Source organism: Polyodon spathula, chromosome 1 (genome assembly GCF_017654505.1).
Source record: "Polyodon spathula isolate WHYD16114869_AA chromosome 1, ASM1765450v1, whole genome shotgun sequence".
NCBI classification, from domain to species: domain Eukaryota; kingdom Metazoa; phylum Chordata; class Actinopteri; order Acipenseriformes; family Polyodontidae; genus Polyodon; species Polyodon spathula.
The window spans coordinates 69,968,377-69,991,576 of NC_054534.1; the positions used below are offsets into that span (position 1 = coordinate 69,968,377).

The 23,200-nt window shown below is 36.5% G+C and overlaps 1 protein-coding gene across 1 annotated transcript in view; it reads left to right on the forward strand.

Annotated features, from left to right (window-relative positions):
• LOC121321805 (bifunctional 3'-phosphoadenosine 5'-phosphosulfate synthase 1-like) overlaps positions 1 to 23,200 on the forward strand; it is a 51,402-nt gene that overhangs the window by 17,862 nt on the left and 10,340 nt on the right. Inside the window, exons 3-10 of the mRNA XM_041261021.1 lie at positions 3,666 to 3,901; positions 5,137 to 5,275; positions 5,783 to 5,901; positions 12,669 to 12,782; positions 13,543 to 13,654; positions 15,177 to 15,382; positions 19,047 to 19,182; positions 19,497 to 19,765. Of these exons, the coding sequence (XP_041116955.1) occupies positions 3,666 to 3,901; positions 5,137 to 5,275; positions 5,783 to 5,901; positions 12,669 to 12,782; positions 13,543 to 13,654; positions 15,177 to 15,382; positions 19,047 to 19,182; positions 19,497 to 19,765 (1,331 nt within the window). The remainder of the gene's footprint in view (positions 1 to 3,665; positions 3,902 to 5,136; positions 5,276 to 5,782; positions 5,902 to 12,668; positions 12,783 to 13,542; positions 13,655 to 15,176; positions 15,383 to 19,046; positions 19,183 to 19,496; positions 19,766 to 23,200) is intronic.

The following is a 23,200-nucleotide window of genomic DNA, read 5'->3' on the forward strand; positions in this document are numbered from 1 at the left end:
GTGATGGCTTTGGTACACTCACCCAAATGGTAATGGTTACTTGAAAGGGAATGTTAGGTTATTGTCATAACCCAGGTTCCTTGGAATAGAAATGTAACCATTAGCTTTCAAGGTCGTTGCATCCTTGATTGCAGCAGGCTTGAAGGAAAAATGACACAGATCTGTGAGCGAAGTCCTTTTGTGCCTTCGGGGGGTGGGTCACAACTACGTCACAGGCTCTAGGGCTGCAACGAAGGGTACATTTTGACCTTCGACGGTTCGGAACACATTTGCATAATTTATTAGTGATGGTACCGTAGCTACTTGTTTTTATTTGATTGAAAATCCTATTATTTTACAGGTAATCCATATAAATGGAATAAAACATTCACATGTAGTTTTAAAAATACGTTACAGGTACTCCTCAGGTATTCTGTACAGCCAGGTGGCAGAGCAGAGAGTCTTTTGTTGACTATATCTGGTTGCTCTTTTTTATGTTCTACATTTAATTTTTCATTACTGTTTTTTTATTATGGTAAATTACTGCGCTTATTTAGGCACTGTATGATTTGACTGGGGAAAGATAACATTTTCACTTCCTTTTTAGCTTCATTATTGAGCTTGCTGCTTTATTTTAATTGATTTCTTTTATGTTAATTTTCAGGGCATTTTGTTAATACACATCTATGTTTGTTTTTCACTTCTGCATTTTTTGAATGCAACGGTTACTTTTAACCTTTTTTTTTTTTTTTAACACAGCAGTACTCGCACACATTTACCACCATCATAACTGTTGCATGAAACTGCAGTGTAATAATCCAGCACTGCTGCACTTAAGCATTTGTATGTCCGCTGACAACAGCTGATATCGCACCTTTCTTCTTAAAGGCTTACAGCATCTATAAATGAACCCCCAATATCTCTCACAAGCACCTGGGTACATATTGTTACGATATCACAACAAAAGGAATACGCTTTTTTTTTTTTTTTTTTTTTTTTTTTTTGGTGCATATCTATAGTATGTTGTACTGTCACCTTACAGTACAATAACACGACAAAAAATGTACTTAATGGTAATACCCGAAAATAGTCTTAATTTTTTTTAATGAATTAGCCGACGCAGATATAGTATTAGGAGGTGGATTGCGTCGATCACCGGCTTATTTCGGCCCCCTGCATTCATTGTCACTATTTTAGCTTTGAAAATAATTGGTTATTTTTTAGCACTCATTTAATGTTTTAGCCTCTCTAAGTGCTCAACACAGAAAACCCGCCCCTTCAGCTCTCTGATTGGTTAAATGTTGTGTCAAGACGCAACACAGCTGTCATGTGGTCCCAACATTTTTTTTTTTTTCGTCACCCAGCAAAGCACAACTGATCTAGTCTGCTAGAAGCGCAATCAATCCATATTGTTAAAAGGCACAGTAGCATCTGCAAGATGGGCGGATCGAGTTTTTTCAGCCGGATGGTGACAGCCACTTTGCCGTGCCTGGGGAAAACCCTGCGTTATATTGAACAGTAATCTTGTTTTTATGACTTAAATAAAAATACACGTTGTTTACTTACACGTAATTGAGCCAGCTTGCGATCTATACAGTGCGCTTGCATTGCACCAGCACCAACTGCAGGGGACAAAGCTTTATTTAATAGTCACCATTCCAAGCAGGTTATCAGTCACATTTTATTACTACTAAAATATTAATAACACTAATAATAATATGAACTTATGCTTGTCAAGTGACCCCAGAGATTGGTTATGCCTCCATGATATGAGTCGCTTGCACAGTTTGCATTAAACTTTTTTTTTGGTCGCCTGGGCATTTAACAAAAAAATTCCAAACAGCAGAGGTGTTTCGAGACATTTCTTTTCGTACAGCTTACGCTGTACAATGCTTTGCTGTCGAGATGGCAAATGAAGAAATTAAAGATAACACGAGCTGGGGTGGGGAGGGGATGGCGGTGCTCAGTTTTCAAAATTATTAGTGCTAACGTATATTTTTTATGTTTCAAACATATTCTGCTGTACACTAGGCATTCAGTACATATTTTACTGAAACAATACAGCCACAAGCCCACTGCTTTGGATACTATACCCTTCTCCGTACACGGCAGCGGCGATAGAGTTGCTACTAGAACGATTTGGTAGGGGATTTCAGTAACATTTGTTTACGTAATCTGCATTATACAAATCAAAAAGATTGAATTTTGCATGCAACTGATAAGTAACGTGTGATTTTGTAGCATTCACACATTGTCAAACAGTTTCTGTTAACAGGAAGAAATAAAAAAAAATCACAAAACCTAAGTTCAATCAATTCCAACATGATTTTTGTAAAATCTGTATAGGGTGGATATTAATTTGAAAAACTCAAGTGCTGCTCCCTGGTCCACAATCAGTTTCAGTGTTGTAAAGTAGGTCAACCTCGCTCGCATGGTCTAGCTCCACTTGATTTTAAAATCTTGGCAAGCTTATCACTATTAATCTGTATAAATATTTAAAAGCGGTGCAATTCCTAATTTGGTTATGTAGAATATAAAAATACATATTTTAATTTGATTTACGTTTTGTTTTACATCATTTTGAATGCAGCTGACATTGTTTATTTATAGCTGTTTACAGAATTAGAAGTATTCTGGCTTAGTAATATGAAAAGTTGTTGGTTTTAGTAGAAATGCTTATTTTGTTCCACTAGGCCACTAAACATTTTAAACTTATAAATAAACAATTACCTTAAACATTATTGTAATATGTTGCCTAAAACATAATAACACAGTATATTCATCATCAAGTTGAGGTCTTGCATGTAAACCACAGGAACACATTTAAAGTTTGTAGCTTTGTGTTACAGTATATACACTGAGGTTTGAGGTAGAGGCTACATCTGCTCTTTTGCAACACCAAGTGGATGTAAGCTAAAGCAATTTTTTAAATACCATTTTTATACCAATACAGTACCAATATCATTTAATTTTAATAGCAAAACTGTATTTATCTTAACTATTTAAATTGTGGGGAAACCAATATTTCTAGAAATATATTTTAAGGGCAATTCTCATACCTCCCAGTAAATTAGCATTATGCCACATTCACTCTAGCTTTCAGAGGTAAAGAGGACATGAAAATTGGAAGGTCTCAAACCTACAGTACAAAAGTACAGTTTGGGATGTAGTTGTTGTGGCCCTTCTTAATATGCACACTAACTAATAGATACTTTTAGAACGATTTTTAGATTTGAGTAAACTGTTAGCCATTAATTAAAATCAATAAAATTATTATGTAAACAATTTGTCAACATATAATACATACTGGTAATAATTTTATTATGCACATGTGATTCATTTGTTTAAATCTGTGAATGAAATTCATCCACCTGAAATGGTCACATTCTGCATGAGTTTAGCATGGATCAGGAATTTTAACTCCATCCATGCTGTTAAGTAATTGACAATAACAATAATTTTACTAAAACCATACATTTTAAATAATAATAATGCAAAATAATATAAAATACACACAGGGTGAGGTGTACCCCATCACAACAACCCAACACATTCCAAAACGAAGATGGGAGCGTGGATCCAGGATCGGATCCCTTTTGCTGGTTTCTTTGTGTTATTTCTGTATCTGTTTTACAGTTCAGTGTTTTATAGTTATGGATGTTGTTTTTTTTCTTTTTTCCTCTCAGGTCTGTCTGGAGCAGGCAAGACCACGGTGAGCATGGCTATAGAGGAGTATCTGGTTTGTCACGGCATTCCCTGCTACACTCTGGATGGCGACAATATCCGCCAAGGTCTGAACAAAAATCTTGGCTTCACTCCAGAAGACAGAGAAGAAAATATCCGCCGGATTGCTGAAGTGGCAAGGCTTTTTGCAGATGCGGGTCTTGTTTGCATTGCCAGTTTTATTTCTCCGTATAACAGGGTAAGACTCTCGGATTTGGTTCAGAATGGGTGGGGGTAACCTCTCAAATTAAGAGTGTTTAACAACGGAATGTTCTAGATATTGTGATTTTTAAAAATGTCTGTATAAGGTAATGGCTTTAGAGACCAGCATACATATTCTAGGTATTTCTTAGCTTTGTGTAATTGTTTGTAATTGTGTTGAACCATACATTCAAATCATTTTAATGATAGCTTTTCACAAGAAAAACACTTAGATTTGTTATATGCATGTTTTAACTTTTTAAACACGAACAAATATAGCAATTAAATAATTGTTTCAAGGTAGAACGAAATGTGACTACTGTCTTTGCAGCACTGTTTTAAACAAACGTTATGTCTAGTGATGCTCAAATAGTCTAATAAAATGTAATGTTAGTTAATAATGTGGTGAAGCTCTGGGAAGAATCGTTGATGAAAGGTACATAAGTCCTAGAATTCAGTGCAGTATTTTTCCATTTTAACAGTGGTCAGGGGAAAATGTAGTCCAGAGTCTTAACCAGGGGGTAATCAGGACTACATTAACCAAGAGGCACTGTGCTTGGTGATTGGGTCATCAGTGGGAAACACCTGAGGCTAAGCTATAGATACAAGGGGAAACCCTGTGGTCTGGGTATGGGTTAGGCCTGTTACCTAAGCGTAGACTGGGAGACAACTCATGGTAATGAGGATCATTACATGTACAGTTTGTATTGTAATTTACGTTGTGGTTTCAATCGGTAAACGGCTTAGCCGTCCGATTTATTGGATAACACTAAATCCAAAGTTTAGTTAGTGCTCCTGAGAGGAGTTAGGTTTTGTTTACTTTGTTTGTGTTTCTGTAAAGGAATAAAAATATAGGCACTGCCCTGTTTAAAACAGGAGTTACTGTTTTGAGAGTCTTTTCTTACACTAGAAGACAGTGACAACACATCCGTATGTGGCAAGCAAGCCCCACTTTGCCACAATATATAAATCAATTGGGAGTTTGTATGTCTGGTGTATATTTTGACTAGATGGGGAGGATTTTAGGTCACATAATGGCTGCAGCTGTATTAATGATAGCTTTGTTTTATTAATATTTATAATGGTAATATTATTCACAAAAATTTAAATAGTAGGGTACAAAAGTGTTTGTGTAACATTTTGCAGAATCTTACAAGTAAACTAAAACTAAATTAAATGTTTATAATTAATTTATAATTTATTATTATTATTATTATCATTATTTTAATTCAGGACCGTGTGAATGCCAGGAAGATCCATGAAGCCACAGGCCTGCCATTCTTTGAGGTGTTTGTTGATGCTCCATTGGATGTTTGTGAACAGAGGGATGTCAAAGGATTGTATAAAAGAGCCAGAGCGGGAGAAATAAGAGGTAGGTCTGTTTTAGTGTCATCTCTTGGTTTTGACAAAACAGTAACTTTTAAGTACCACTGAAAATGAAGTCTTGTTATATGGAGGTGCCTCTCCATATGTCACACTAGAGTTTTACATATATCTAGAGAACCACTTTATGTGATCAAATTTGTAATTGCATTTTTAAACAACAAGGTGATCATATGATATAGTATATAGCTTGTTCAACCATATAATTGATAAGTGTTTTTTTATTTAATATCCAATGAAATAATGGCTTTACTCTGAGAATGCAAATTAATCATAATTATCTATCACTTTACATAGTGTTGCTGCCCTGTCCAAGTCTCCTGAATGTGTGCTACAAACATAGGGACAGTATTTTCCTATTTATTTGAGCCTATGTTTTCTATTTCGTGAATAAAACTTGATAGAACATTATTTGCAATGGAAAGGATATGTACAACTGCTGAATAACTGCAATTTGGAGAATTGGGTAGTCTCATGTATTTTACTCCCTTTATAGGATTTACTGGCATCGACTCAGAGTATGAAAAGCCAGAAGCTCCAGAACTGGTGTTAAAGACGGATTCCTCTAGTGTAAATGAATGTATCCAACAGGTTATTGACCTTTTGCAAGAAAAGGTAAGTATATTTTACAGTCTTCCAGCAGTAAACCCCATCCATGAAGACACTACCTTGACGGGTTGATTGAACTTGCGAGTCCGTACGATCCCGGAGGCTATGCTGGCGGGAGTGTATTCTTCTAGTAGGTTGTACCAAATCAGACAGATTCTGGGTGAGTATCCAGACTAGAGATGTCTCCTGCGTTATTAGCAGTTAGTTTTAATGTTTAATGTCCAGTAAACGAAGTAGATGAAGAAGACAACGATAGCTTTTACGAACTACTCCAACAAACCAGTAAAAAAATACAAATGCATAACCGTACATTATTTGCAGGAACCTTGAAGCTCAAGCTAAGGAGAAACAAACTAAAAGTTGCTGTGTGGCAAAGTGGCTGCTGATAATGAACAGGTGCAGAGGTGATGCAGTGCAGGAATAAACACAGACAGACAATTTGTAATCCGGTTTTGAAAAGGACACTTTATTTTGTAATCCTGGTCTGGTGACCAAATAATAAGCTCTGGTAATACACAGCAATATGTAAAACACGGAGAATAAAAACAGGGATTGCAGTCCTAAATAATAGCCAAGTTATCTGCCCCACAATAATACTGGCCACAGACACCCGTCCCGGTGCGTGCAGTAGTGCTCGTGGTGGGTGATAACAATTTGTTATATTTCGTGACAGTTTTAGTGTAATGATGATCCGGTTTGGTGCTGGCCCAATGCGACAGCCCCGGATCCATGTTAGCTGTCTGGTGGTTCAAAATCTCTGGCCCCTTTATGCTAACACGCTTGACCCCTTGGTAAACAATTGCAGGTGTCACTATTGCCTGCAGCTATTATCTCGTTTACCTTCCGGGTCAATACGTTCCTGCAACAGAGTCTCGCCTTCTTCCAGGGTGACCGACTTCCCGACCCAGGAAATGATTTACCCACTGTGGTTTCTTTTTCTTTTAGTTTACCATTTCTCATTTTTGGGATAAATTTATCCTGCATTTCTAACATTTATATCCCTAAATTTAATCGACTTGTTTTCAGCTTCATTAGCTATTAGTATTCTGTCCTGCTTCTGCTGCATTACTTTGTAATTTGCTCTTCTGTAATTGTATGTCATTGTCTTTGATTTATACACTGCCCTTGATTTATTTGCCACAAACTTTATCATATTATGGTCACTTATTCCTAGTGGTTCTATTACCTGCAAGTTGTGTGTCCTTGCTTCATTGTTTAATACCAAATCTAGAATTGTATCTAGTCGGGGCATTTCATCGTTTGTGATTAAAAAAAATCATCCTGCTCTATCATTCTCATGTCTGAACTGTTGTCTGAGGTCATGTGGTCCCAGTTTATGTTCGGGAAGTTGAAGTCTCCCATAATTAGAGTGTGACCTCTTCCTTACTTATTTTTTTTTTAACCTTTCGATGGGCGCTTGAGACCGATAGGAGCCGAGAGAAGCTGAAAAAAAAGGGGGCGGATCTGAGCAATACACATATCCCCTGCACCACAGAGATAACACGGACATAAACAAAGAAGATAGCTGCTTCCGCATCCAGTGCTCAAAGAATATCACAGACATTTGCAGAGCTTTTTGAATTGTTTTAGTAATATCATAATGACTTGGATCGCATTATTAAGGAGTTTGGTTAATAATATGATTAAGGTGATAAAAATGAGTGATCAGCAGAGGATTTATCAGTATGCACAACTATGAAGAGGTATGTGAAAAATACTGCAAACAAGGGGTGGGGCTTGGCTGGAGATGCAGTACTGAGTGTCCTTTTGATATGCAGTGCTTTTTAAACCTGTTTTTACTGTGAAAAACAACTTTTAAATGGCGCATGTAAAATAAACAGCAGGTGTGAAAATAAATTGGACCTGACGCGCCTGACAGGCGCTGAATAAATGGACTGCTAAGGGTTAAACTCATCTCTGTCTTTGGCGTTAACCAGGATTCTGTTATCCCTGTAATGTCAGAATTATCCACATTGACTACGGCTCATAATTCTAGAAAATTATTTCTAATGCTACAATGCTTCAATTTGGTTACACTTTATTTATAGTGTAGCTCACCACATGCTCTCTCCTCCCTGCCTCCCAATTCCCTAGTTTTTAAACTCTGCCTGATTACTTTGTCTTAACTGTTTCCCCCAGTGCACTGGATCTCCTCTTGTTCAGGTGCAGCCCATCTCACATGTACAGGCCACACCCCGTCGAAGATTCCCCAGTGCCCCATAAACATGTGCCCCTGTTCCCAACACAAGTTTTTTAGCCATGTGTTAAAACTTCTAATCCTCGCTTGTCGTTTTGGCCCTGCACGTGGCACCGGCAGTATTTCTAAGAAAACTACGGTGGAAGCTCTTACTTTTTTAATACTTTGCCCTAGTTCTATAAATGTATTTTGCAGAGCCTCCTGACTCTGTTTATCTATGTCGTTTGTTCCCACATGAATAACAACAACTGGATCCTCTCCGGCCCAGGCCAAGAGCCTGTCCACTCGTGTCATTATATTTTGCACCCAGGCACCGGGAAAGCAACAAATCAGTTGCGACTCAGGATCATGGCTACACACCTGACTATCTATGTTACTAATGACAGTCCCTATGACTATTGCTGCCCTCCTTGTATTTCCCCTGGGGGGCTGTGGCCCTGTGGTGCCCTGGCTGCACACCACACCCTCCACTGTGCTTGCTGTGTCCAGTAAGGCAGTCTCTCCGAAGGGAGCAAACCTGTTTGAAACACTCAGCTCTGCAGTAGCTGTTTTGGCAGAGGGTGCACTCCTTTTCCTTCTATTCTGTCCCACTGTAACCCAGTCCCTACCAGGTACTGACTGTTGTTCCTCAAGGCCTGCTGCCCTAGCCCCACGGTCATGCCAGATAAAGTTAAAACCTGCCATTAAGCAACCTCAGTCGTAATACACTTTTCATGTGGACACACCCTAAAAGCAATGGGAAATCCCTTGCAAGATCCTGTCACAGAGAGCACCGCATTTACAGTGGCTTTCTATAACTGTATAAGAAGACACCTAGTTTTAAGGGCTTTGCCCGTGCCACTGTAGCAACTGCTTGAAAGCCGTAGTTATTAAAACCAAAACTCGTCTAAGACAACTGGAAGCTACTAGAGACTGGAAAATGCTGGCAGATGTTAGACAACGGCTTATTTTCCCACCTGAGATTTGCCACCACTAATTTTTGACCTGATATTGTCTTGTGGTCTGGATCAGGATGCCTTGTTTACCTGGTAGAGTTAACAGTGCCATGGGAGGATACTGTGGATGAGGCGTACGAAAAGAAGAAACAGTACGCTCAGCTAGCTGCTGAAGTGGAACAGCGAGGATGGAGAGTCCAGGTTTACCCAGCGGGGTGGGTTGTCAAGGATTTATGGCACACTCCACAACCCGGATTCAGTGGTCAAGAGTTGCCGTGCATAGTGAGGAACTTATCTGAAGCAGCAGAGGAGCGGCGACTGGCTCTGGTTGAGACGAAAAGCTTCTGATTGGGGACTTGAAGCACAGTAGAAATAGAAAACTGTTGATTTAAAGGAAGGTAAGTGAGCTGTGCTTAGCTGAGTGGGGGGACGGAGGGGGTTGATGCTGGGATGCCAGAATCACTGTTGAGCCCTCTTAAGGTGTTGTGGGCTAGTCAACGAAACACCAAGGATGGAAGGTGCCCACTTGAAGACCCCAGAGAAGTATCCTACTTGGCTCAGTTCAAATGGTTATCGTGCTGATGCGCTAGGGAGGCCACACTGTGGTTGATCCCTGGAGCCAGCATTACACTTCAGCCATCAATACCATCAGATGGAAGGAAACGCAGATGGATCACATTAGTTTACAGTAAAAGAAGCTATGTCTTAGTTGGTGCTTATCTTGGCGAAAGCTCAGTCCAATGTCAGCATGAAGTTTTAACACCACTCATGTAGTGGAAATCATGTACAGGACTAAAATTCACCACATATAGGTGGCTTTGAAATTTTGAATGACATCTGTGAAATTTAGCCCCATGCAAATTGTCCATTTCTTTTTATCCCAGATAATTTTATCAGAGGTCCTCCCTGATTTTTGTTACAGAACATCAGGACCTTCTGTGTCTTTTTAGTGTGGTGCAAATAGACTATGTCAATGTTATGTTACAATTGATATATTCACATTGATATAAGCATTTCCGATGTATTTGCCTCAAAGCAATGTCAGCCTGTATGGTTATCTATTATAGAATAGTAAAATTTGTCCTGAGAGTTTACAGTTGGGTAAAGCCTCACAATTGGGGATGGACAAAAGCAATTTAGAGATATAAATGAAAATACATATCACACAAGGTGCAAATAGATTATTCCATCTGATTTTTCAATGGTTCTCTTACTATATCACGGCCCTTGATTTTATATAGAGGATTTATATTGGACCCCGACCCCCGCAATATATTGAATGGGTGGTGTAAATACCTTTTATTGAACAGAAATGAAAATTATTTTGACCTACCAGAGAACGGTCCCTCCCATTTTACTTTATTTTATTTATTTATTTTTTTATATCACCGTTTCTTTTTAGCAGATTCAAAGAATATTATCAAATACAATTGGGTAGTATTGAGTTTGTTGCTTTGTTATCATCTGCATAATAGAACTGTGTTTGGTTAAAAGTGGAGTATTTTATTTCTTGGGTCTTTTCTTGGAGTTGTGAATAGTACGCCCACTAGATGGAGGTATGGGGATGCAGTTGTATTTGATAACATTTAGATTATTTCATTTTTAGATCACCTAAGAATGTATACTGTACCTGAAAAAGTGTCAGGGATGAACGTTTTTACCTGATTCAGGATCCTAGGCTTTTCCCTTCAACAATGTACTATGCATATACAGCAATACACATTGTGCATTCAGGTCTGTTCTCAGTAAGTTGTGAACTTATGTCTCATTAATTGCATTATTTATAAACCGTATTCCTTTGAATTAATGCAGCTGCATTTATTTAAAATTGCAAAAATCATCCATGGCGCTTATTCAAGGACAGTGGTAATTACAAGTACTGTAGTTTTTGAAAGGCACAATTTTTTTTATAGCGTTTTTACTGTATTTGAAGTAGGCGTATACTGAAGTTTATTTCTGCAGATACAACTTGATCAGGATGGCGAAGTCCTACAACTTTAAACTGAAAGCTGTTGAGCTTGCAGATCAGATCAGTGTTTGACCAGATGAGTAGCATGGAGAGGGAAGTAATAGCGAGAGAAATGGCAATTCAGCACTGTTAGTTTATTTTCCCTTTCTTTTTTTACAGCAGTTTAAGAGTCGCAGGGCTGAACTCTTTAATATACGATGTGTTTCTTTGTCTTCAACCAGCAAGACTAGACACTTACGGTCTCCTGATCCAACAAAACAGTAATACATTTAAGAAACTTTAAATAATAATCATACAGCTCCTGCATTACAACTAAAAGGTATTCTTTTTTTGTTTGGATTCCATAAACTTTACAGTAAAATACCGGTATGCTCCAGTGTGTAATTTGTATTATTTTAAATACATTTTATTCAAGTTTATTCAATTAATTTTGTTTCTATTTGTAATGTTTAGCCATACTGTGTTTTGTATGTCTTTCTTTATTAAGTGCTGCATTTTATTTGAGCTGGGTAGGGGACAAAAATGACATGTTTCTATATTGAGGGCGGCATCTTACAAGTCTAATATCTGAGTGTGGCGCTTATTCAGGGGTGGGGGCAATTCAAAGTAATATGGTATATAATTTATTTAACCCTGTCCTTCAACGGCTGATAGTAATGTGTCTTTAGTGATCATTTCAATCATTAGGTTTGTTATTTGCTGCTTTGTGGAGTGCATTTGGTGAAATGAGCTGTAAAGGTTTGTTGCGATTTTACTGGTACTTCTGCTGCTTGAGCAAGGCATATTCACAGTCAACAAAGCCTGAAGCGTGAGGCAGAGCCTCTCTCTGCAGGTAGGTGGATACATCACGCTTTTATCGTAGGTGGTTATTCTTGTCCCAATGCTGTTTATGTAGCACAATCTTTTATTACAAAGTGTGAATTTTACTGTTTGTGTCTACTTTGGTAAAATAACCCCAAACAAAAAAATCACGCTGGAAGTTTAAAAAATTGTATTGGCTGCAATCTCATTCATTTTCCGCTTGCTATGGGTTTGCTCATTAATATTAACCATAGTGGTTTAAGTATAAATAATTATACCAGTACTGCATTGTATGATATCTCTTTTTTTGTAAAATACATCTATTTTGTAGTCTTTTGCATTCATTGAATGGAATAATTGAATATAGTTTTAATACATGCAGTGGTGCATTCCATAGCTACAGTATTGGTATCACCCTGCACTTTTAAGAATGCCTGTTTTTTTAATGCGAGGAGGTTGAGTAATTTAGAGCCATAGAAAGAAATTATGATTTTTGTAATATGTATTTATGCATTGGACTGCAGCATCTGGCTTGGCGTGGTTAATGGGTCTGTTCAGACCATTTATGTTTTTTGCAATACAAGATAGTACTTTTCTAATTGAATAAACATTTACACATACCCATCCTTAGTCCTGTGTTTTGTGTAAATACTTGAAAGTTTAGGCTTAATTTGGAGATCTGGTACTGGAATTATGAACTGAATCATTTTGAGATGCGCCATCTGAATTTTAATAAACATTGCATTGTTGTTCTTACAGTTCCGCTTCTAAATGAATGTATATTTAGAAGTAATCAAACCGTGAACATTTACTGGCATCATTTATGAACATTCTTCCAAATGCACTGACATTTTGTTTTGTTGCACAACAGGACATTGTCCCAGTGGATGCCTCGTATGAAGTTAAAGAGCTGTATGTGCCTGAGAACAAGCTGGACCTGGCAAAGACTGATGCACAAACTTTACCAGCACTGGAGATTAACAAGGTAAGCCACAAATGCATATGGCATCAATGTAGGATTTACAACTTAGTATTCCATTCCTCAAAGGCCAACCTGTGCAAGTCTTGAAACCATTTGAAACTTTAGCATGATCAGTTAAATAATTATAGACCTCTACAGTAATTCGACCACACTTTGTTTAAAAGCATATAACCTTCTGTAGATTTAAGTACTCTATATATGTTTTTGAAGGAAGTGTATAGTCAGAAAGTTTGTTTACTCCTGTATGAACAGACATACTGGCTGATGCATATTGTACTGAGATATATATTCGTATGAGCTTAACATGCAGCCTACAGCACTCTGTATTCCCAGATGGTGTCCCATCCAAGCACTAACCAAGCCCAACATTGCTTTGCTTAAGCATTGCATGGTAAGTTTGATTTGAAGAGCTTTTTGCTGTCAGAGACGTTGCCCAGGGGTCACTACAAGGAAGTAGCTCTTGACCCCCTTGTATTGAGATAACATGACAATACAAGTGCATATATTTCCAAATCGGTTATACTTGAACTTCACTGTTGTCTTATTAAGTAAATGAGGCAGTACAATCAAACATGTTAAGAAACAGGTTGTATTTGTATAAAGTGCCCCTTATTTGCTTCCCTGACTCTCAAAGCCCACTTGTTCTTTTACCCAGTCTTTTAAAATGCAACTATTCTACTGTCCTTTTTTTATGTGAATATTATGCTTACTTTGCACAAGAAAACGCACTGGACTTTTGATGCCCTAATTTTCTTCCTGGCAGGTTGACATGCAGTGGGTTCAGGTTCTGGCAGAAGGCTGGGCCACTCCACTGAATGGCTTCATGAGAGAAAGGGAATACCTTCAGTGTCTCCATTTCGACTGCATCTTGGACGGTAAGAACGGAATGAATATTGGGCCACCAAGGTTTGGACATGGAGCTACTTATGCTTGACCTCTCCTAGCACAAGGTAATGTATAGTATTAATATATAAGGAATTCATACCATGGAGAGATCTAGTAAGTAAATGTTTCAAGGAGATTTACAAATATGTAATATATCATCGAGACAAATGTATCCGGAACACTGAAGCCTGCATTTTGTCACACTTTAAAGTGTGTCCACCTTTACTAGTTACTGTTTGATCAGTTAACATAGCAACTGTAATCTGTCCAGTAGGATATAAACCATGTGTCCAAGACTTTTTGATTGTGGTTGAGGAGGTAAAAGTTTTGTATTTTACTGCCAGTAAATCTTACAAAATGGGCATACTCAACATGGAAACCATTAGAAACACCAAAAAAAAAATTGGAACTCTTAAAGCAAAAATTACACCTGTAGAAATCAAAATTAAAACCCTTTACTTAAAAAAAAAAAAAAAAAAAGTGACTATCAATTTCCATATTGTTTTAATTAAGAATCAAACGTTTTGCACCAGAGTACTGTCTGCATGTATTGTACAAAAGGCAGTGTAAATAAGTTAATTTAGCCTATACATAGAAGTACTCATTTAGCTTACATTTGAGTCTTTGTTGCAAGCACATTGTTTTGAGGTATACAGTCTGCATACGTCCGTTCCAGTAGTCAGTTAAATATTGGTTTTCCACTCGCATCCAATTAAATCAAATGTAATAAATGTGTTTGCATTTACACCACAAGGGGTCCCCTTTGAGTCAAAATCACTGATTGCTGGTAACATTCCTGGAATTGAATATTAAATTATAAATTAAAGAAGGCTATATATATTCTGAAGGTTGCAGAAAGAATCATATAGACAACAAAATGTTCTTTATCACGAGTTGAAAAAATACTGCATTATTTTCTGGGAAGGATGAAAAAAAACCCTTCAAAATGTTTATTAAATATATTATCCCTTGAAGCTGATATAGAAGAATTCCTGCTACATAAATTACGTTTTTGGAATAAAAACTGTATTCAGAACTTCAAAAACCACCTGTCTCTCAATACTGTACAATACAATTTAAGCCATCGGTGCAAGTACTTGTTCTCTTAAGTTAGAAACTCTTGCATATAAGTGGCTTAAACTTAGACATGCCTGTCAAGTTTACAACCTCCTCTGAGAGGTTTCATGCTACCTATTCAGTGAAAAAACCTGTTCATTGTTATCAGAATCAATACCTGGCTGAACTTCAAACACATTTTCGTTGTGTAGTTTGATTTAACTATTACAAAAGCGACACACTCTTGCACTTAACTAACTTTTAAAGGCAAAAAATTGAAATAAAAAAAATAAGTTGAGTTCTAATAATTATATTAGAATACATGATTTACTTTTTTACTTCCCATATAGCATGTTCAGTGACGCTTTCTCTAGCCTGTAGTGCCAGGCCGTTTTTGTTTAAAATGAATTTTCTTTAATTGTATTTGGGGTTGTGTTTTTTGTTCTTGCTTTGCAGGAGGAGTCATTAACTTATCGGTGCCAATCGTACTACCTGTGACAAGCGAGGACAAAGAGAAGCTGGATGGCTGCACTGCCTTTGCTCTGGCCTACGAGGGGTGCCGGGTGGCCATTCTCCGCAACCCTGAGTTTTACGAGCACAGGAAAGAGGAACGTTGTGCGAGGCAGTGGGGGACAACGTGCAAAGAACACCCATACATCAAGGTTACAGCTGAAACCTTTTAAAACCCTGTTTGAAAAAGTCACATTCTGTCTGTGTTGATTGGAGGAGGGTTGCCGTGGCTTATGGGCACCAGCTGGACCAGACTTAATTTTTATCTTTACAAAGAAATTGTAATCTCTTTATCTTTGTTTCTTTGCAGATGTATTATATTATTCCCCACTGCCACCTCCCCTTTTTCTTTTCTGGACTGGATCTTATTAAGAGGCGTTCCGTTTAATACCTTTCTAGATGTTAACTTTATATTTAAGGCTTCTAGTTTTTGGGTTTTATTTTTGATCACATGGTGTCCCTTTAAATATATTTTGAGCCGATTTGCTTTCTTAATCGAACATTAATTGCCAAAGGAAGTTGTTTCCTTTTACCCTCATCTTGATTGAGTTAACAAACAACGTGCATTGATCTCACCTGATTCTGTTTGAACCTGCATTTTGTTCTGGCTCTAGTCGCCAAATTCTATTAATAATTCTATTAACAACTATTAATTAAGGTTTAATGGGAGGGAGAGAGATGTGAAATAAAACCCGAAAACTAGAAGCCCTATTTATATTCAACCAGTTTTAATGCCAGTCTTTTCTCCAGGAAATCATACCACAGTTTGTGGAATTGGTTGCATGTGGAGCTTTACATTTTATACTACTCCCTTTTCCATCCACCGAGCAGAGAGGTAGCACACGCTGTGATACTCCAAGTTTCTCTCATTGCCCTTTGAGCATACCCCTATCCTGAGAATATAGTCTCTGAACTATCATTACATTTTTGGCCTCATTTCTGAAAGGTTGCTGTGTCAAGTGGATTTTGTGTGTACACAGAAACTGAAGTGGTCCAAGCTAAATGTATTCATTTTGAATACAAATAGACAGAATGGATGTTGTAATTCAGATGTTTTATTGTCCTAGCATGGCAGGACTAGTGTGTGTTAGAAATATTATTTTGACTAGTCTTAAACAGACTAAGTATACAAATATTAATCAAATATTTGATCTATGGCCCGTGCAGCACACATTCTGTTTCATAACAGAAAACAACCTAGCACCAAGACCAAGATTAAATATAATATTATCCACCCACTTTGCTTAGCATTTACTAACCTTTTGCAGACGTTTTAAAGAAAAATATATATATATATATATATATATATATATATATATATATATATATATATATATATATATATATATATATATATATATATATATGATTTTGGTGAATACCTATAACACTATACACTATAAGGCTGACCTATATAATACAGCAGTATATGTAGTATTTCATAAACCCAGGACTCCAGGCAAACTTTTTGGCTTAGGAACAAATGGCTTCTAGGCCAAAGAAAATTGGTTGTCAAATCCAGTTGCTGGTGCCACTTCAGGAGCAAGTTGGTTGCCATCATATTCAACTGCTTAAAATACAACAACTTGAAAATTAAGCTAAAACAGTAGCTTTATTATTTGTTGCCTCATTCTGCTGAATGGTTTATCTATGCAGTTGACTGCAATTAACTCAGCATATTTATATTTAAAATATTTTGCAATTGTGTATGGAATTGGTGACCGCATCTTTTTAATTGTATACAGTTGTAATTTGGGAAATAGCATGCTGCAGCTCCCATTCTCAGTGTTAGTGAAATCCTGATCTGATAGCATGTAACACAGACTGTTATGATTTACATGTTACCATTTATTTTTCAGTAGAAACAAGTTTAAATTGCAGTGAATGCTAATTACAATATTGAATACACCACTGCAAGCACATTGCCATATATTTTAGATATTTTCATTTGCGCAATTTGAGAGCTACATTTTTTTTTTTTTTTTTTTTTTTTTACTGCAATCAAGTAAGCTGCAGTCCATTTCATTTAACTCCCTGAATGTTTTTTTTTTTTTCCTCAGCAATACACTTCCTAGTAATTGCATTCTGCTTTTACCTTTCTTAAAATGATCAGTTTGAGAAATGAACTTACTCGTGTGTGTCCAACAGCCCTGTGTTGGTACACAACTCCTGCTACATTACTGTTTTTGATTATGCTAAAGTATTAAATGATTTGCTTCTGTGGCTAAAGAGATATGATCAGCTCATCATCTAACTAAGGAATCTGCTGTGTAATAAATCATCCCTTAAACTCCTGACGGTAAACAATGTAACCAAATCTGTTACATCTGGGATAATTGCAGCTGCTAAAGAAGATGCACCAGATGACTCGAAACTTTCTTAGCACCCTACGCTTTGACTGGTGAAAGATGAAGTTGTTTTTTTTTAGTTTAATCGATCTTTTTGCTGCATTACAGCCCTTTTTATTATTTATTACAATCATTTACTTTAAGTTGTCGGGGCATTTTGTTAATGGCACGTGTGCAACACAGCCCTTAAGTGTAATTTAATTTTAGTTTTCTGCTGTTATTTCTTGATTGCAGCTGTTCATTTTAAGCTACATTTTTACACAACAGTACTCACTCTGGTTTGGTCACTATCACAACTGTTGCATGAAACTGGGGTTAATGTTTTGTGCTGATGTTAGTACAGCACCTCTCTCCACTTACAAACATTTGTATTCGATCAAATTGTTAGTCCTCCTTGCACTGCAGTTTACTAAAACATGTGATATGCATTTTCTTTTCTTTTTTTTTTTTTTTAATATACAGACTGACGTCATTGCGCATTCATAAATATTGCCATCAGTTTTTAAAGGGAGAGGCAGCATTTTTGTGTTTCAGGCGGCTAACCCCAAAAAAACAGTTACATTTGCGACCATTTTAGTCAGTCTGGAGCCCTGCATAAACCACTTTTTTTACTTTAAGTGTAATATTTTCTCCTGTAAGACTTTTTCTCAATAGCATCCAGTTAATGTATATTCCAAATCATTTAAAACTAAACCTAATACTTCATGTACGGTATCACATTTATAAGTAAATGAGTCCAGTGATCAAGAAAACAACTAAAATACATCAAAATATTTGATGTGTGGAGACGAACGACTTCCTGTATGGCTGGATAAAAAACTACAAGATTTTAGACTCATTTGACAATTTGTGGTTGTATTAAGATGTCCCTATTTATTACATTATTTTTTTTACATAGACAAAGCGTTAATCTTTTGGCAGGCAGAAACGGATTCTTGCTAAAATTCCTAGTATGCATTTCAATTTAGAGTTTAGTGAGAGTTAAGTGCCACATTGTAAGTTCTTGTTGGTTATGATATTAACACAATTCAAGACAACATAGTTCAGACACCTACAAACTTTTATACCCATATAGGGTACAAACTGCATTATTTATTAAGTTTTGTATCCTAAACTTATGCACTGTTCAGTAGGTGTATACTGTGCACTGGTTAATTCCAATGCAAGTTATTTTGTAAAGATAACAGAACATATCACTTCAGGTGTCAGAGAACTACAAAACATGAAAATGTAAGGCATGTACCAGGGTCAATTTATAAATGGAGGCGTGTCTAAACACCACTGCTGTTTTGACCAGTGCCAGTTGATCAATTGAATAAGCACCATTACATTAATCCTTTTACCCACCATTGTAACAGACCTTGCTTGTAACCAGTAAGGTGCCCTTATTTACATTTTTACATGTACTGATAAGGGTCACTACCTTTTCATGACACTGGTGCTGTTCATTTTCTTAACCCTGTTGTAGATGGTAATGGAGAGTGGAGACTGGCTTGTTGGTGGTGATCTTCAAGTTCTAGATCGAATCTATTGGCATGATGGTCTCGACCAGTATCGTCTCACTCCTGCTGAACTGAAGCACAAATTCAAGGAGCTGAAAGCTGGTACAGTGAATATATATTTCCTTTGAATGTGTGCAACATTTTTTGTTTTTTTATCAGATGTGACTCATGGAAATGATAAGAATAAATAAACCGGTCAAAACAACCAATATGCCGGCAAGCAATTTAGTAGGATATCATTATGCTCAACCTTAACAAAGGTAGTTGTTGCCTCTTTTCTTCACAAATAGTTTGTCAGATTTATCTAGCTGATTTTTTAAAATACAAACACTTGCTTTGTTGTGCATTTTTAATAGACATGGTCTTTTGTGCAGGTTCCCCTTTGTCAATTTATTCTTTTTCACATCTTTTTCTAGATGCTGTGTTTGCATTCCAGCTACGTAACCCTGTACACAATGGACATGCCTTGTTGATGCAGGACACCCACAAACGGCTAATTGATCTCGGCTACAGGCGCCCAGTCCTTCTGCTCCATCCTCTTGGCGGCTGGACCAAGGATGACGATGTTCCACTTCCATGGCGTATGAAGCAACATGCAGCAGTGCTGGAGGAAGGCATTCTTAACCCAGAGAATACCGTAGTGGCTATTTTCCCATCTCCCATGATGTACGCTGGGCCAACTGAGGTAAATAACACCTTAATAACCACTGTTTGTGATTTGTGAAAGTTTTGAATTGTCAACAGCAGAAAAAAATGAGGATGAGAGTAAAATGCAACAGCTAATTCACAGAGATATTTCTTTTTCACTCATGAGTGCTTTACCAAAACAAAGTGCTGCTGCTTTTCAGTTAATACAGTTTAATTTTTAAATTAAGTCAATGTGTTGAACAAAAGGTGTTGGAATAAGTAACTCTGATGCTGCTAAAATAGAAAAATCCTAACACTTAAAAGCATTATGCAAACAATCCAACTCAGCATGTATTAACCCCTTCATTGCAATAAGTCCTCAAAAACACTCACTTAGTGCTGCCAGTCGTACCAGGTACGTCCTTATTAGAAACATGTTTCAAAAACAAACAAAAAAAAATGCTGGATTGCTGTTATTTCACACGGGGTTGTTCATCGAGAAGTTCATGCACGTAATATTGGGTCGGTGTTTTCAATTTCATTATGTTACACAGATGAAATATCTTCGATGTGACACTGTTGTTAAACCCAGTTTCGTTCCAGAGTGAATTTTAAACTATCTGCATGAATTTTAAACTACCTTTCATTCTGTTCAATGAAGATTGATAATAAAAAATGTTTTCGTTTTGTTTTTTGGTTTATATACGAGTTGTGTTATCGAGCTGTGTTTTATGTAATTAGTTTTAAAGTAACACATCTGATTATTTTCTACATCTTGTTTTGTTGATATGATGGTACAGGAAGATACTTCTGAGGCTGTCATATTGACACCATTGTAACGTATCCTGTGTGTGGGGAGGTAGTTGAAACCCAGTGGTGCAAGCTCAGCGATCGGGGGATAAAATAATCATTAAGAACCATGTAGTTTTTTTTTTTGTTTGTTTTTTTTTTTTTTCATAAGTTACTGTACACTTTGGAATCTCAGGAGTCCGAAACACAGTCCGTTGAGTTGGTGACATAAATGCCTGTTAGTTCATTTTTGAGCATGCACAGATTGACCTACTTCACATAACATATATTTTTCTATTTATCTTATTGTTATCCCTGTTTTACATCCTTTTTCTTTCTTTATAATTTTATATTAGATTTAATTTGTCCCTAACTTATTAAAAAAAAAAAAAAAAAAAAAGAAAAAATGTACATTGTATAATTTACAAACTTTTATACATAATTGTATATTTCGTCAGATTTTTTCCTGTTCCACATTTTAAACACATTTTGATTTAAAAAAAAAAAAAAAAAAAAAAAAAAAAAAAAAAAAATTAAAAAACGTTTTTTTTTTTTTCACCTCTCCCGTCCTCCTGAAAACGATTTCAGGATTTTTTTTTTTCTCCCTACGATATTTGATTGGAATTATTGATTTAAATTTTATTTTTATAACTATTGGTTTAACCAAAAATTAGGGGACAAGATGTACATTTGGGAAGAAATATGATTTTGATTTTTTTTTTTTTCTCCTCTCCACATCCTCCTGAACTTTTTTTTCTCCTGGTCCATTTAAAAAAAAGTGTTTAATTATTTAAACCGATATTTTCTGTTCTATATTTGGTTAAAAAAACATATAAAATAAGACTTTTGATTTATACTATATTGATTAAATTTTCTCCGTTCCCCATATACCCAAAAACCATTTGCAAGTATTGGTTTGATTTGATTTTTCTTCTGCTCCATTTTAAAAACAAAACAAAAAACTATTATATATATAAAAAAAAAAAAATATTATTACAATTCTTATTTTTTTTAAACCACTTGGCTTAAAATGTATTAGTTTTTTTTTTTTTTTTTTTTGAGTAATCTCCTTTCACCTCACAACACTCCTTGTATAGAATCAAATTTAATTGCATTTTTTTTTATTTATAATTTTATTTGTACAGGGCAGTGGAGGTTATTTTGGGGAGAAAATTGCTAACCTCCTAAGGCATACCTGTCAAGTCTCCTGTCTCCCGTTGAGACTGATTTAATATAGGTTACAGTACAGTTGTAATGCATTACTACCTTAAGTAAATTTTCTTTAACATGCGCCAAAAGTTGACAGGTATACTTATGAAGTCTAGCTCAGCGAGTGATTTTGTGCCAGATGACACTGACAGTGAATGTGAACGAAGTGGCACTTCCTCCAGAGGAGATTAACAGTGGTCAGGAGGAGGAGCAGTTTATGGAAACTGAGACTGAGCCCCTGCCTGAACCCAATGCAAGTAGGTGGGCTTGTACCAAGGGGAGGTAGATTTCAGCAGTTCTATCACTGGATCCCCCTAACACCCATAACATCATCCAGCCTCAAATACCCAGGTTTTCTGGCATACCAGTGTGAATATAACTGGGCTTACCCCAATTAACTTTCAGCTGTTTGTCACTGAAGATATTTTTGAATATTTGGTAACCCAAACCTATTTGGATGCCCAACAATATCCAGCACAGCATGGGAACAACCTGGGGCCACATTCTAGGGTGCACAAGTTGGTCCCTACAAATATTTTAGAAATGAAAAAGTTCTAGGGCTTATGGTTTCTAATGGGACTAGGAGATACACCTAGAGTGAATTTACTTTGGTCCACCAACCCAATCCAAGCTGTTTTTCCCCCCTCCTAAATCTTGGCTACTGTTTGTATGTAGATGACTTATATACAGGGATCCCCCTGTTTCAGGCCTTGATTTATAGTACCCATACATGGTTCTGAAAACAAAAGTGATACCTAATGTACATTAATACTTTAACAAAATACTGTAATTAAGTTATAAGTGAAAAATATATTAGTCTACAACCAGCAGTTTAATATGCTGGAAATTACAACCCACATAGTGTAGCCTAGTCACCATTCTGTTGTTATTAATCCTGTTAGCACTACTGTATGTAACTTTACCTCTCTTTCAGACCTACATACAGAACTGCAGTGCTGAAAAGAGCCAGAAAGAAAAAAAAAAAAAAAAGTTCTGCTTAACTAATGATTTCATGATTTGATGTGAAACATCACATTTGTAATAATCTTTCTGGGAAAGTAAAACATTTTATGGATTTATTTTGGTGACATATCCCTCTCTTCAAGATGGTGGGCTGCCCATTAAAAAGGAAGCATGGAGCCAGACTGCACACAGTTCTTCCGGCCATAAAATGTAACCAACTTTCCAGGCAGACCAATAAATTAAATCCCATTAGTTTTTAAGAAGTGTTCTGCTTTGACAGAAAGGGTTGTGAAATTTCTTCTTTTAGTGGATTAAACCGTTAATCTCTTTTATAACAAACAGTTTACTAATACAGCATGCCACATAAAATGAAGCTTGCAGTGGATTATAATAAATTTCAGACTTGTGTTAGTTATTTATTGCCTTTCCGGTTGTTTACAGTTCTTGTAATTTTCATTGGGAGTTTAGATCTACACAAGTTACTTGATAAATCTCAAGATCAGCTGCAGTATTATTCAGAAAATTCAATTTC